Source organism: Mastigoproctus giganteus, chromosome 10 (genome assembly GCF_048544385.1).
Source record: "Mastigoproctus giganteus isolate SK-2022 chromosome 10, ASM4854438v1, whole genome shotgun sequence".
Classification (NCBI taxonomy): Eukaryota; Metazoa; Arthropoda; class Arachnida; order Uropygi; family Thelyphonidae; genus Mastigoproctus; species Mastigoproctus giganteus.
The window spans coordinates 3,110,787-3,123,097 of record NC_143584.1 but is presented as its reverse complement, the minus strand read 5'-3'; the positions used below and the strand labels follow the sequence as shown (position 1 = coordinate 3,123,097).

General features: G+C 36.4%; 1 protein-coding gene across 1 annotated transcript in view; it reads right to left on the bottom strand.

Annotated features, from left to right (window-relative positions):
- Nucleotides 1–12,311, bottom strand: part of LOC150078633 (solute carrier family 12 member 4-like) — a 643,041-nt gene that overhangs the window by 377,365 nt on the left and 253,365 nt on the right. The window contains exon 7 of the mRNA XM_090383812.1: nt 3,116–3,351. Coding sequence (XP_090239938.1) covers nt 3,116–3,351 — 236 coding nt within the window. The remainder of the gene's footprint in view (nt 1–3,115; nt 3,352–12,311) is intronic.

Sequence of the window (12,311 nt, the reverse complement as noted above, 5' to 3'; positions counted from 1 at the left end):
ATTCTCTTTTGTACATATGATTTTAATGTTTGAATCTATATCAATGTTTATCTTCCTTGGGTCTGTTATCATTGTTATTGTGTTCATTGTTCTGATCTCAGATACACTGTTAATGGTTACCTGTTGTGTATCTTGTTATTAATAAAAAAAAAATAAAAATAAAAAATAAAATAAAATTTGCAGATTTATTTTGACTTTTATTTGAGATGTGATTCACCTATGTTATATGCTTGGTTATAGAAATTCAATAAAAGCAGTAAAGTGGCAGAAGCAAATCTGGCAATCAAATTCTTTAAAATTTTTAATTAAAAAAAAAATAAATAAAAGTGTATATTGAAAAAACTTATTTTACAACTTTTAAAAATATATTTTGCCATATATGCTTAAAGGATATTCCCCAGGATAGCTCTATGCACATTTATATGCTTATGAATATATCTATATATCTACTAGCTGTTATGATTTTTAATCCTGGTTTAATGTAAATTTATAAAAAAATAATTAAAATCCTGGTTTAATTTAAAATTTACATATGATTTCTTTTCTTCTTATAACTACTATACTATCAAGAGATAATGAATACATTAAAAACTGCCCAATTTTAAATAATTTATTGCCTTTATTCCAAATATTTCCATGGTGTTAGTAGGAGTTGTGGAGATGAGTTATAAAAATCAGGTGGAAAGTGAAACTACAATGTAATTTAATTGTTGGATTTGAGTTAATCAAAGAGACGCCATTCTCATAGATTGGAGTGCAGGAAAACCCAAAAGATGGACAGAGAACAAAGGATATTATCTTCTAGAGAAAACTGTACAACTGTTGCACGTGGAAGACTGCTGCACAAATTTGAGCAGTGTCGCATTGAAGGCAAATTGCTGCTATGGATAAATGGATGGTTGAGTGGGAGAAGACAGAGAGTGGTAATCAATGGACACAGTTTATTGTGGACTAATGTTATTAATGGAGTCCCCCAGGGTTCAGTGTTGGGTCCATTGTTGTTTTCTGTATTTATAAATGATATTAATGATGGTATATCAGACTTAATGTCCAAGTTTGCAGACGATACGAAGGTTGGCAGAGTTGTTAATGACACTAATGACAGTAGGCTGCTGCAACAGGATCTAAAAGAGTTGAGCAGATGAGCTGAGAGGTGGCAAATGAAGTTTAACATTGACAAATGTAAAGTACTACATATGGAAAGCAGTAACCCCAGAGTAACGTATCAACTCTGTGGTACTACACTGACAGGGGTAGAGAATGAAAAGGACCTGGGGGTAATTGTGCAGGTAGATATGAAGTTTTCTGGGCAGTGCAGATGGTCTGCAAGAGTAGCTCATGGTGCCTTGTCAATGATATACAGGAATTTTTCTAGCAGGGATAAGGAAGTGATTATCCTCTTGTATAAGGCAATGGTCAGGCCACACCTTGAGTACTGCATACAGGTCTGGAGGCCTCATTTTAAGAAGGGTATAGAGCTGTTGGAACGAGTACAGAGAAGGGCAACAAGATTAGTGAATGGAACGAAGGGTTGCTCTTACAAAGAAAGGCTTATGTTTTGCAGATTACAGTGTCTGGAGACTAGGCACCTGCAAGGTGATCTGATTGAGGTGTATAAAGCCTTGAATGGTTTGAACATGCTCAGTGCTTATGGGATTCTTCCTCTTGCTCAGAATAATCACCTGAGAGGGCACAAATTCAAATTGAGGAAAGACAGATTTAGGATAGACGTGCAGAAATTTGCCTTTAGCCAGCGGGTGGTTGGTTGGTGGAACAGACTTCCATCCCTTGTCGTGGAAGTTGATAGCCTAAATAAGTTTAAGGCTCAGCTGGACAGGTATTTGGGATGAATGGAGCGTAAAATGGGAGCGGTTTTTTTTTTTTTTTTTTTTTTTTTTTTGGCTGATGCTGCATAAGCTTGCTTTCTTGCATCATATGCCTCTACTAATGCTAATAAGACATGGGAGAGAAAGATAAGTAATAGAGAGGGAATTAACAAAGAGAAGACCACATCTGATCCAACTGAGCAGAAATGGGACAGGAGAGTGAGACTGTAGTTTATCCATATAAATTCCCCATACTTTTGTTGAGGTCTGTTCTGAGTTTGTTTCCTATTTACCATGATAATTTTTAAAAAATTAATTTCTGTTGATTTAAGAATCTACAACATAAGCTTATCAATTTATTACTGCAATATCAGAACAATCATGAAATACAGTAATGTAAGAAAAAAAAGTTGTACAGTTCATATTTTTGATTATGTACCTTTATTATTTCTTGACTTTTTTATTTTAAGATAACATTTTCCTATAATTTGATATTAATTTTTCTGCTTTTAAATATAATATATATTTATATTTTGTAAGAGGACCCACCTACATTTTATATTTTTTCCATTATCAGTGGTCAAATTACATTTTCTTCATTTGTGAGAGAAAAATGAATGAATTCCATTACTTTTGTAATAAGACTGAAAATAAGACTGAAGAATCATGTATGCTGTCTAAAATAATATGGGAGTTTAAAGTTCTATAAGACATGAATAACTTAACTTAGTCAATATTCACTCAGTCTGAGTTATTTGTTGTGTTTTTATTCAAGACAAAAAAAAAAAAAAAAAACTGATCACAAATTTCTTGAAACTTGGAACATTACCATTTCTAAGTGAACAAATCAGTTTGCAAGTATCTTCAGCCAGGCTTTTCATCTGAAAATTTTGAGACTGCAATAAGAATTTAAACCTAACCACATATTTGTATATATAATTAATAAGTTTTTTTTTTTTTTTTTTTTAATGAAGTTGCGTACATAACTGACAGATTTCTTTAATTCCTTGGTGAGTTTTTGACTGCACCATTATGACCCACTCTGATGTGTTAGCTTAATCTAACAAATACAAAATTTCACTAATTAAAAAAACTATACTGCAAAATCTATTTCTGAATTTATTTCTCAAATCTCTCTTCCCCCCCTCCCCTCCTGGTAGGATATGAAAAGAGAGAGAGAGAGAGAGAGAGACAGAGAGAGAAACAGACAGAGAGAGAAACAGACAGACAGAGACAGTCATTACATATTATAATAAAAGACAAGGTAAAAATTAGGGATGTTCACTTACGTTAATTTTTCATTTCCATACGTGTTAACAAATACTCCAATGTACACACAGATAATAGAAACAATGACACAGAAAAGGGCCACAGGTGCTAGCTTGCTCACAAATGCCACTCCAATAAACACCATGATTCCAACTAGTATAAGAAGAATAGTGCCATAGGTTCGGAAGTTATGATACATGATTTCTTGATCCTCACGAAAATCACCATATAATGAAAGTTGAGGTGCAATATAGTTCTGGTTTAAAAAAACAAAATAAGACAATCTTATTACAAATCTGGAAAAGTATGCTATTAACTTAATCTACTTATATATTTAAATATTCACTTATAATCAGCTTGCCCAGTTTAAAAATCAATCTACTAGACAAATATTCTCTAAACCAGTGGTGGGCAAACTTATTTCGCTCGCGACACCCTTTATTAAATAAAAAATAGACACAACCCCTCAATATAAACCCCGAAGTAGGATGACCAGATTTTTAGAGAAGAAAAATGGCATCTTATAAATTATGTAGTAGAAAATTTTATTCAAGTACTGAGAAAGGAATAAAAAAATTGTTTCCTTTTTAATTGACACATTAAAATATTAAAAATTTTCTTCATATTAAATATTTTTTTTCTTATTCTTCAATTAAGATTAGAAAACAATAAAAAATGAACAATTACAAAACAGAACAATTAATGAGAAGGATAAGCCAGGATAACGATAATATATGGTCCATATTTGGCACAATATTTGAAATTGCTAATCTAATGTTATCTTCTGGATCAAGTCTGGTAAGATGTTTTGTTTTTATAACTGTTAATTTTGAGAAACAAACTTCCCATAAATATGTAGAACCGAAAGGTACCAATGCTTGTATTGCCATTTGTAATAATTCTGGATAGTCAATCTTGAAGAGAAAGACAATTTTTCACAAGTTTTAGTCTTGAAATGAGCACATAATGCTTCGTCAAATGACAGGTGACATGATCTTCCTTTTGCTGAATGGTAATTTCTGGGCATGAAGAAATTTCAAAAGCAATGGGATCATGAATCGAATACAACTTTTTTTTCTGGAGATACATTAAATCATTTAGAAAAATTCTTAATTATCATTGTTAAGGTGGGTGGCAATGATATCCCTAAATTGTAAAATGTCAATATTATTGCTATTAACAAAATTAGAAAAATATGGGACCATTTCAGTATTATTACACTCAAATTCAGTTTTCCAAAGGTTAAGCTTCTTTTTGAAAGCTTCTATTTTATCACTGAGTATTAATATATTTGTTCCCTGTCCTTGAAGACTTAAATTTAAATCATTTGAAGAACTTTAATTAAGTTCTTCAAGTATATCAACAAGGTAACTAATTTTCCAAGCCATTTTTTATTTGTAAACAATTGAGCAAGGTTCTGATTTTTATCTCATAAAAAAAATAAAATTTCATGTTTGAGGTGAAAAAGACATTGCAAAACTTTACCACTGGACAACCACCTCACTTTCATTTGCACAAAACTTGTGCAAATCATTTTGCACATTTCCTTCGATACTAATGTTTCTCTACGTATAATGCAGTGATTAAAAACTATTTTTGGACCAATTTTCTTTACTTTGCCTTTTAATCCTTTATTTTCTCCTGTTAATGCAGCTGCATCAGCATTACAAATTGCAATTACAATTGTTCCACGTTAGATTATTTGTTTGAAAGAAAATATTTACATCAAAAATTTCTCGCCCGCCATTCTTCCTTCCAAAGTTTGCAAAATAGAAATCCTCCAAAATATCTCCCTCATAGCAGTATCTGACATATATAATAAGTTGAGCGAGGTTTGAAATATCTGTGGATTCATCTAACTGTATTGCAAAAATTGGACTTTCTCTAAATCAATTTAATAAATTGAATTTTATGTTGTCCACGATTACTGTAATATGCCACATGACTGTGTCTCTGGACAGAAGAATGGTTTTTAATTTGTTGCTGTACTTTGCCATGCATAAATTGACATAATTTTTATTGCAGCAGGGAGAACAAGAGATTCAGTAATAGTATGTGATTTAAAATTTTTTCCTATTAAATATGAAACTTCCAACGATGCTTTTAGAGCTTTACAAGGAACTGCCATGTGTTTCTTCATGAAATATTTCAGAACTTGTATGGTGTTGGCGTGTCTTTTGAAAAAGGATTCAGTTTTTGTTTTGTTTTATTTTCATTAGCTCTGGATGTTTTTTAATGGATGGATGTTTTCTGGTGTCTTTTTAATTTAATAAGTTTCATGCTTTCGTCAGTCAGTTTTTCATAACATATTACACACACACACACACACACAGGATGTTGCGCATCATCAACACTCTAAGTGAAGCTATACTACAAAAATCTTGGTATTTTCTATTCTTTTTCATTCCTTTTGAATTGGAATATGATGGCTCTCTACAAGAAATTGGTGGTTGCCCTAAACTTGAAATAACATTAGTGTTCAAATTTTCACATGATATATTTCTTACCTTATTAGCTTCTGAAGTATCTGTAGCAACGTTATTCCGTCACTCCTCAGCCATTTTGTTCTGATATATATATATATATATATATATATATTTCTTGTTAAAATCAACAATAATAACAATGAAATGAGCAAAATAAAAAGTAAAGTAGCAGAAGAATGAAAAACGCATCCAAGTTAACATGAAAGCACAGAATTTCTAAGCAGAATAAAGCATTCATGAAACAGACTTGCTATATAACATATATTTACTGCCACCGCATATTCGCACCTCTGACCTTTAGGCAATATGCACAATTTGAGAATCTGTAGGAAGCATGAATTAAAGGGATTCCCGTTCAGTAATTGCTGAGTAGTACTTGTCAGTACTACTCAGCAATTGAGTAGTACTGAGAACTATTAACAGATACTGAGAAATTGAATACTGCACTCAGCTGCTTTCTATGTCCATAGCCAGTGAGCAAATTAAGGTGTATCCCTGATGTGGACAATAAGTAAGAATCCCACCTGTGTCAAACCCTAACAAATAAAGAGTGGCAGTAGAGTTCATTCGTATCTCAGACTTTGTTCAAGTAGTAAGGTCTGTTCAGAAAAAATAATTTTATTTAAAAATTGTTATGACCCCTTTAATTTATCCTGCGATCCCCAGAGAACTGAGGGATAAATCACACAGCCTCACAGTATGTGCACCACTGCTCTAAACCAACATGATAGACTTTTCTGAATGTTAGGTTTTCAGCAGCGATTCATCATATATTAAGAATCTTCACGTAAAGTGTTAAGCAAGGCAAGGGCAAGGATAAAAGGATGGCTGCTGAGTGGATAAAGACAAAAAAGTTATCAATGAGTACTGCTCTTCCTGGACAAATGCTATTAGTGGATTTCCTAAGAACCATTGTTGTTTCAGTATGTATTAATGAAGGCATATTAGGTCTAATGTTAAGTTCTCAGATGATACAAAAGTTGGCAAGGTGGTTAATGACAGCAATCAGGGTATGCTACTGCAACAAGATCTAGATAAACTAAATCTAGACAAATGCAAGGTACGTCATATGGGCAGCAATCATTCCAGTTTAATGTGCCAACTGTGTGGTATTGCACTCAGGGTAGTGGAGATGGAAAAAATCCTGCAGGTAATTTTCAGGTCAGACACTTAGTTCTCAAGGCAATGGAGAACTCATGGGATCTTGTCAACAATACACGGATATTTTTCCAATAGGGATAAGGAGGTGGTTAGCCCAATACATGTGTCAATGGTCGGGTCACATCTTGAGTACTGCATACAGGTCTGGAAGCCTCATTTGCGGAAGGATGTGAATCTGTTGGAGCAGGTACAGAGAAGAGCAATGAGATTAGTGAGGGGAACAGAAGGGCACTCTTATCAGGAAAGACTTCAGTTCTGCAAATTGCAATTGCAGGTGCCTAGTCTCCAGACTAGGCACCTGCAATTTTTTTCTGATTGAGGTGTTTAAGGCTTTGAATAGATTGAGTAAGCTCAATGCTGTTGGAATCCTTCCCCTTGCTCAGACTATCCACCTGAGGGGGCATAAATTCAATTGAGAAGTGATGGTTGCAGGAAAGATATATGCAAATTTTTCCTCAGCCAAATGGTAGTTTACTATTGAAACTTCCATCTGGTGTTGTAGAAGCAGGTAGTTTTGAATAAATTCAAGGAAGAACTAGACAAACTGTTCGAGGAGACAGGGAAAGTGCTCTTTTTTTTTTTTTATTGGCAGATGTCATATAAGCTTGCTTTCTTGCATCATTTCCCGCTACTCTCCCCCACAAACTTCTGTTATACTATCCAGCAACCAAACATTTGCTACTTTATGCTTTCAATCAATCAATCTTTAATTAAAAAAGAAAAAAAAAACAACCATATCATACGCTCAATCTCCTTTCCCACCCTCTAAAAAAGTAGAGACTATTTATGATATAGTATCCTGCCCACGATTTAGAGAACTTTTTCTAGCAGGGATAAGGACATCATTATTCCTTTATACAGAATGATGGTTAGACTGCATTTTAAATATTTGGTCTGGAGACTGCACCTAAAAAAAATATATAGAATTTCCAGAGAGAGAGAGTTCAAAAAAGGGGAAATCAGCCTAGAGAGGCATGCAAATCGATACATATACAAAGAGTGGCTTAAGAGATGTGGGCTGAAAAAATAAGACAACTAGACAATCTAAGGATAGATCTAATTGGGATTTATAAGTTGCTGAAGGGGGTGAGTAAATTGAATAAAGAAGGTCTGTTCTCCCTCACAATCCAGTGGGGGGGGGGGGCAAAAAATATAAAATACCATAGAATAACAGAAGACTGAATCTTATAAAGTTCATCTGTGTGCAGAGGGCTATCCAACACTGGAAAAAGTTGCCTCCAAATGTGGCAGAGGCAGTAAGTCTATATAAATTCAAAGTAAAATTAAATGGTTATCTTGTCAGAATGGGAGTAGTATGAATATTCTGTTTTATTTTATTATTATTTTTATTTATTATTATTTAATTAATTAACTTATTTATTTATTATTTTTTGGCTAATGCAGAAAAAGTCCATTCCTTATTTCTCCTTATTAATAATACTAATAACATTTATTATGTCAGATGAACTAATGAGGCATATGGCAGAGAAGAAAAATGCATGGGATACTTACAAATTAACACATGACACAGAAGCCTATGATAGATACAAGTTGATATGCAACCAAGTTACAAAGGAGGTTAGGCAGGCAAAGGCAGATTACGAGAAATCCTTGGCAAGGGATGCAAAGAAAAACAGCAAAGAGTTCTTTACTTATGTAAACTCTAGAAGGAAGGGGATGAATCATATTGGTCCACTTGATATTGATGGGTCAACTGTTGATGATCCTGCTCAGGTAGCTAACAAACTAAATGAATATTTTGCATCGACATTCACACATGAGGAGTTATTCAGCGAGGGGAATGCCAGAGGTGTATTCAACTCTAGCAGTAACCTACAGAATCTTGAAATAACTGGAAGTAAAGTGGAGGAGAAATTGTTGAAGATAAACACAAGAAAGGCACCCGGGGTGGATGGGATCTATCCAGTTATATTAAAGGAGGCAGCAAAGGAAGTAAGCAAACAATTAGCCATAATTATGAGAGCTTCCTTGGACTCAGGGGAGGTACCCATAGACTGGAAATGTGCAAATGTGACCCCAATTCACAAAGGAGGATCAAAGGCTGACACAAGTAATTATAGACCTGTGAGCTTAACTTCTGTTCCAGGAAAATTAATGGAGGCACTGGTTAAAGGAGCACTGCAGGATCATTTAGACAAGACTTCAGTTATAGCTCAGACACATCATGGTTTTGTTAAGGGGAAGTCTTGCCTGACCAACTTGATTGGATACTATGATGCAGTCACAAAAGAACTGGATGCAGGGAATAACTTTGATATTATATACTTGGATCTTAGAAAGGCTTTTGATACTGTTGCACATAGAAGACTGCTACACAAATTGGAGCAGTGTGACATTGGAGGCAAATTGCTGCTATGGATAAAGGGGTGGTTGAGGGGGAGAAGACAGAGAGTGGTAATCAATGGACACTGCTCATCGTGGACTGATGTTATTAGTGGAGTCCCTCATGGCTCAGTGTTGGGTCCATTATTGTTTTCTGTATTTATAAATGATATTGATGATGGTATATCAAGCTTAATGTCCAAGTTTGCAGACAATACAAAGGTTGGCAGGGTTGTCAAGGACACTACTGACACTATGCTGCTGCAACTGGATCTGGAAAGATTGAGCAGATGGGCTGAGAGGTGGCAAATGAAGTTTAACATTGACATATGTAAAGTACTACACATGGGAAACAGCAACCCCAGAGCAACGTATCAACTCTGTGGTACTACACTGACAGTGGTAGAGAATGAAAGGGACTTGGGGGTGGTTGTGCAGGCAGATATGAAGTTCTCTGAGCAGTGCAGACGGGCTGCAAGAGTAGCTCATGGAGTATTGTCAATGATATACAGGAATTTTTCCAGCAGGGATAAGGAGGTGATTATTCCCTTGTATAAGGCAATGGTCAGGCCACACCTAGAGTACTGTATACAGGTCTGGAGGCCTCATTTCAAGAAGGATGTAGAGCTGCTGGAACGAGTACAGAGAAGGGCAACAAGATTGAATGGAACAAAGGGGTGCTCTTACGAAGAAAGGCTTAAGTTTTGCAAATTACAGTGTCTGGAGACTAGGCACCAGCGAGGTGATCTGATAGAAGTGTATAAAGCCTTGAATGGTTTGAGCATGCTCAATGCTGATGGGATTCTTCCTCTAGCTCAGAATAATCACCTGAGAGGGCATAAATTCAAATTGAGGAAAGACAGATGTAGGATAGACGTGCGGAAATTTGCCTTTAGCCAGCGGGTGGTTGGTTGGTGGAACAGACTTCCATCCCTTGTGGTGGAGGTTGATAGCTTAAATAAGTTTAAGGCTCAGCTGGACAGGTATTTTGAACGAACAGAGGGGTGAAGTGGAAGTGGTTTTTTTTTTTTTTTTTTTTTTTTTTTTTGGCTGATGCTGCATAAGCTTGCTTTCTTGCATATAATGCCTCTACTAATGCTAATGCTATTAATAAATGTTATTAGTATTAATAACAACTACTCCAAGTCTTTTTTTCCTTATCAACTACTAATTGATAAGGAAAAAAAGATGGGATAAAATTCCAGTCTGATAATCAAAATTCTCTAAGACAGTGCAAACAGACTGCTAAAACAGTTCATGAAATTCTTTTGATGATATACAGGAACAGCAGCGACAAAAAGATGATTACCCCACTGCATAAGATATAACAGTGGTTAGGTCACATCTGCAATACTGCATACAGGTTTATAGATGTGTAGAAGTTTGCCTTCAGCCAGCAGGTAATTGATTGTTGGAACAAGCTTCCATCTGTTGTGGAAAAAGTAGATGGGTTGAATAAATTTATGGGCTTGGCACACCCAGGGTCCCGAGTTGGATATCATTATTCTTCTCTTTCTTCGTGATTCCCTTCTACTTCTCTCTTTCTCTCAGGGTAGCTCAGGAATTTTTTTTTTGGCTGGTGCAGCATAAGCCTTAGGCTTCCTTGCACCATGTGGCTAAGTAGTAATAATAACTGGTTTTTTGTTGGTTGATGCTATGTAAGCTTGCTCTCTTGAATCATTTGCTATTATTACTACTACTACAAAATGATATTAGCATTAGCATAGGCATTTGATGCAAGAAAGCAAGCTTATGCAGCATCAGCCAAAAAAAAAATAATAAATAAATAAATAAATAAAATATAACCACTTCCACTTCACCCCTCTGTTCGTTTGAAATACCTGTCCAGCTGAGCCTTAAACTTATTTAGGCTATCAACTTCCACGACAAGGGATGGAAGTCTATTCCAGCAACCAACCACCCGCTGGCTAAACCAAATATTCTTACAAAAAAAGTTGGGATTCTATAAATTGTGATTTCTAGAGACTAGGCATCTACCTGGAGACTTAATTGAAGTGCATAAGGCTTAGCCTATGTGAGTTGAGGAGAAAAGCAGAATGTTTGAAGCTATGGAAATGAAAATATTTAATTTATGCTGGATTGTGAACGGAAAGCCTAGGAAATCTAATGATTTCTTATGTGATGGATTTGTAGCGTTTTAATTTCATTTCTTCTTCTTCTTCTTTGGTCCTTAGCTGGCAGCTGGGGGAGGCGGTTGGCCACGCAACCAGTATGCTGCTGTAGGTGCCGCAGGGTTTCGGACTTGCTCTGTGATGTTCTTCCATACCTTACGATCCATGGCTTCAGTCCTGGCCTGGTTAAGGTCGAGACGTCGGCTCTTTAAGTCATCTTCCACTTGCTTGGCCCACGTTTTCCTAGGCGCGGTCCGTTGGATGCTCCAATGGGTGGGTCGTTGTCTCCAAAGGAGTGTGGATGGTATTCTGTTCGTGCCCATTCTACATACGTGGCCAAACCATCTGAGCCTTCGCTTCTGGATTTGGTCGGCAATGGTTGGTTGCTGTTGGCATCTGGCGCGGATGGTATCATTAGTGATGCGGTCACGAAGAGAGATGCCCAAGATCTGCCGCAGGCATCGCATTTGGAATACCTCAAGTTTGTTCAAATCTAACTTGAGACAAATCCATGTTTCCGATCCGTAAAGAAGAATGGGCATGATCAAAGTCCGGAAGAGTCGGATTTTAGTCTTTGTGGAAATGTTGGTCCTCTTCCACAGACACCATTTGAGCGAGGCGAACGCAGTGGCCGCCTGTCCAATTCTGCTGTGGATTTCCATGGTGGATGCAACTTTCTTCTCCTGGACCAGCGACCCAAGGTATTTAAAGTCCTGCACTTGCTCGATCTGGACGCCTTCGAGATAGATGGTGGCTTGCGACCCATCTGTTGTCAGGGCCTTTGTCTTACCAGCATTGATCTTCAAACCGTATGGCCGGGCAATGCGGGCAATGTCGTAGAGGATGTCCGTGGCTTCAGCGTCGTTACCGGCAAGGATAGCACTATCATCAGCAAACATCAGGTCAGTCACATAGTGATCCTTGTCATATTGTATGCCCTGTCTGTTTCTGAATGCTTGCCTCATAATGGCGTCAACCACGATGTTGAAAAGCAATGGGGAGGCTACATCCCCTTGGCGGACTCCAGTTTGGATGGTAAATTCCTCTGATAAATCGTTCTGGATGCGCACCTGGCTGGTTAAACCGTTGTATGC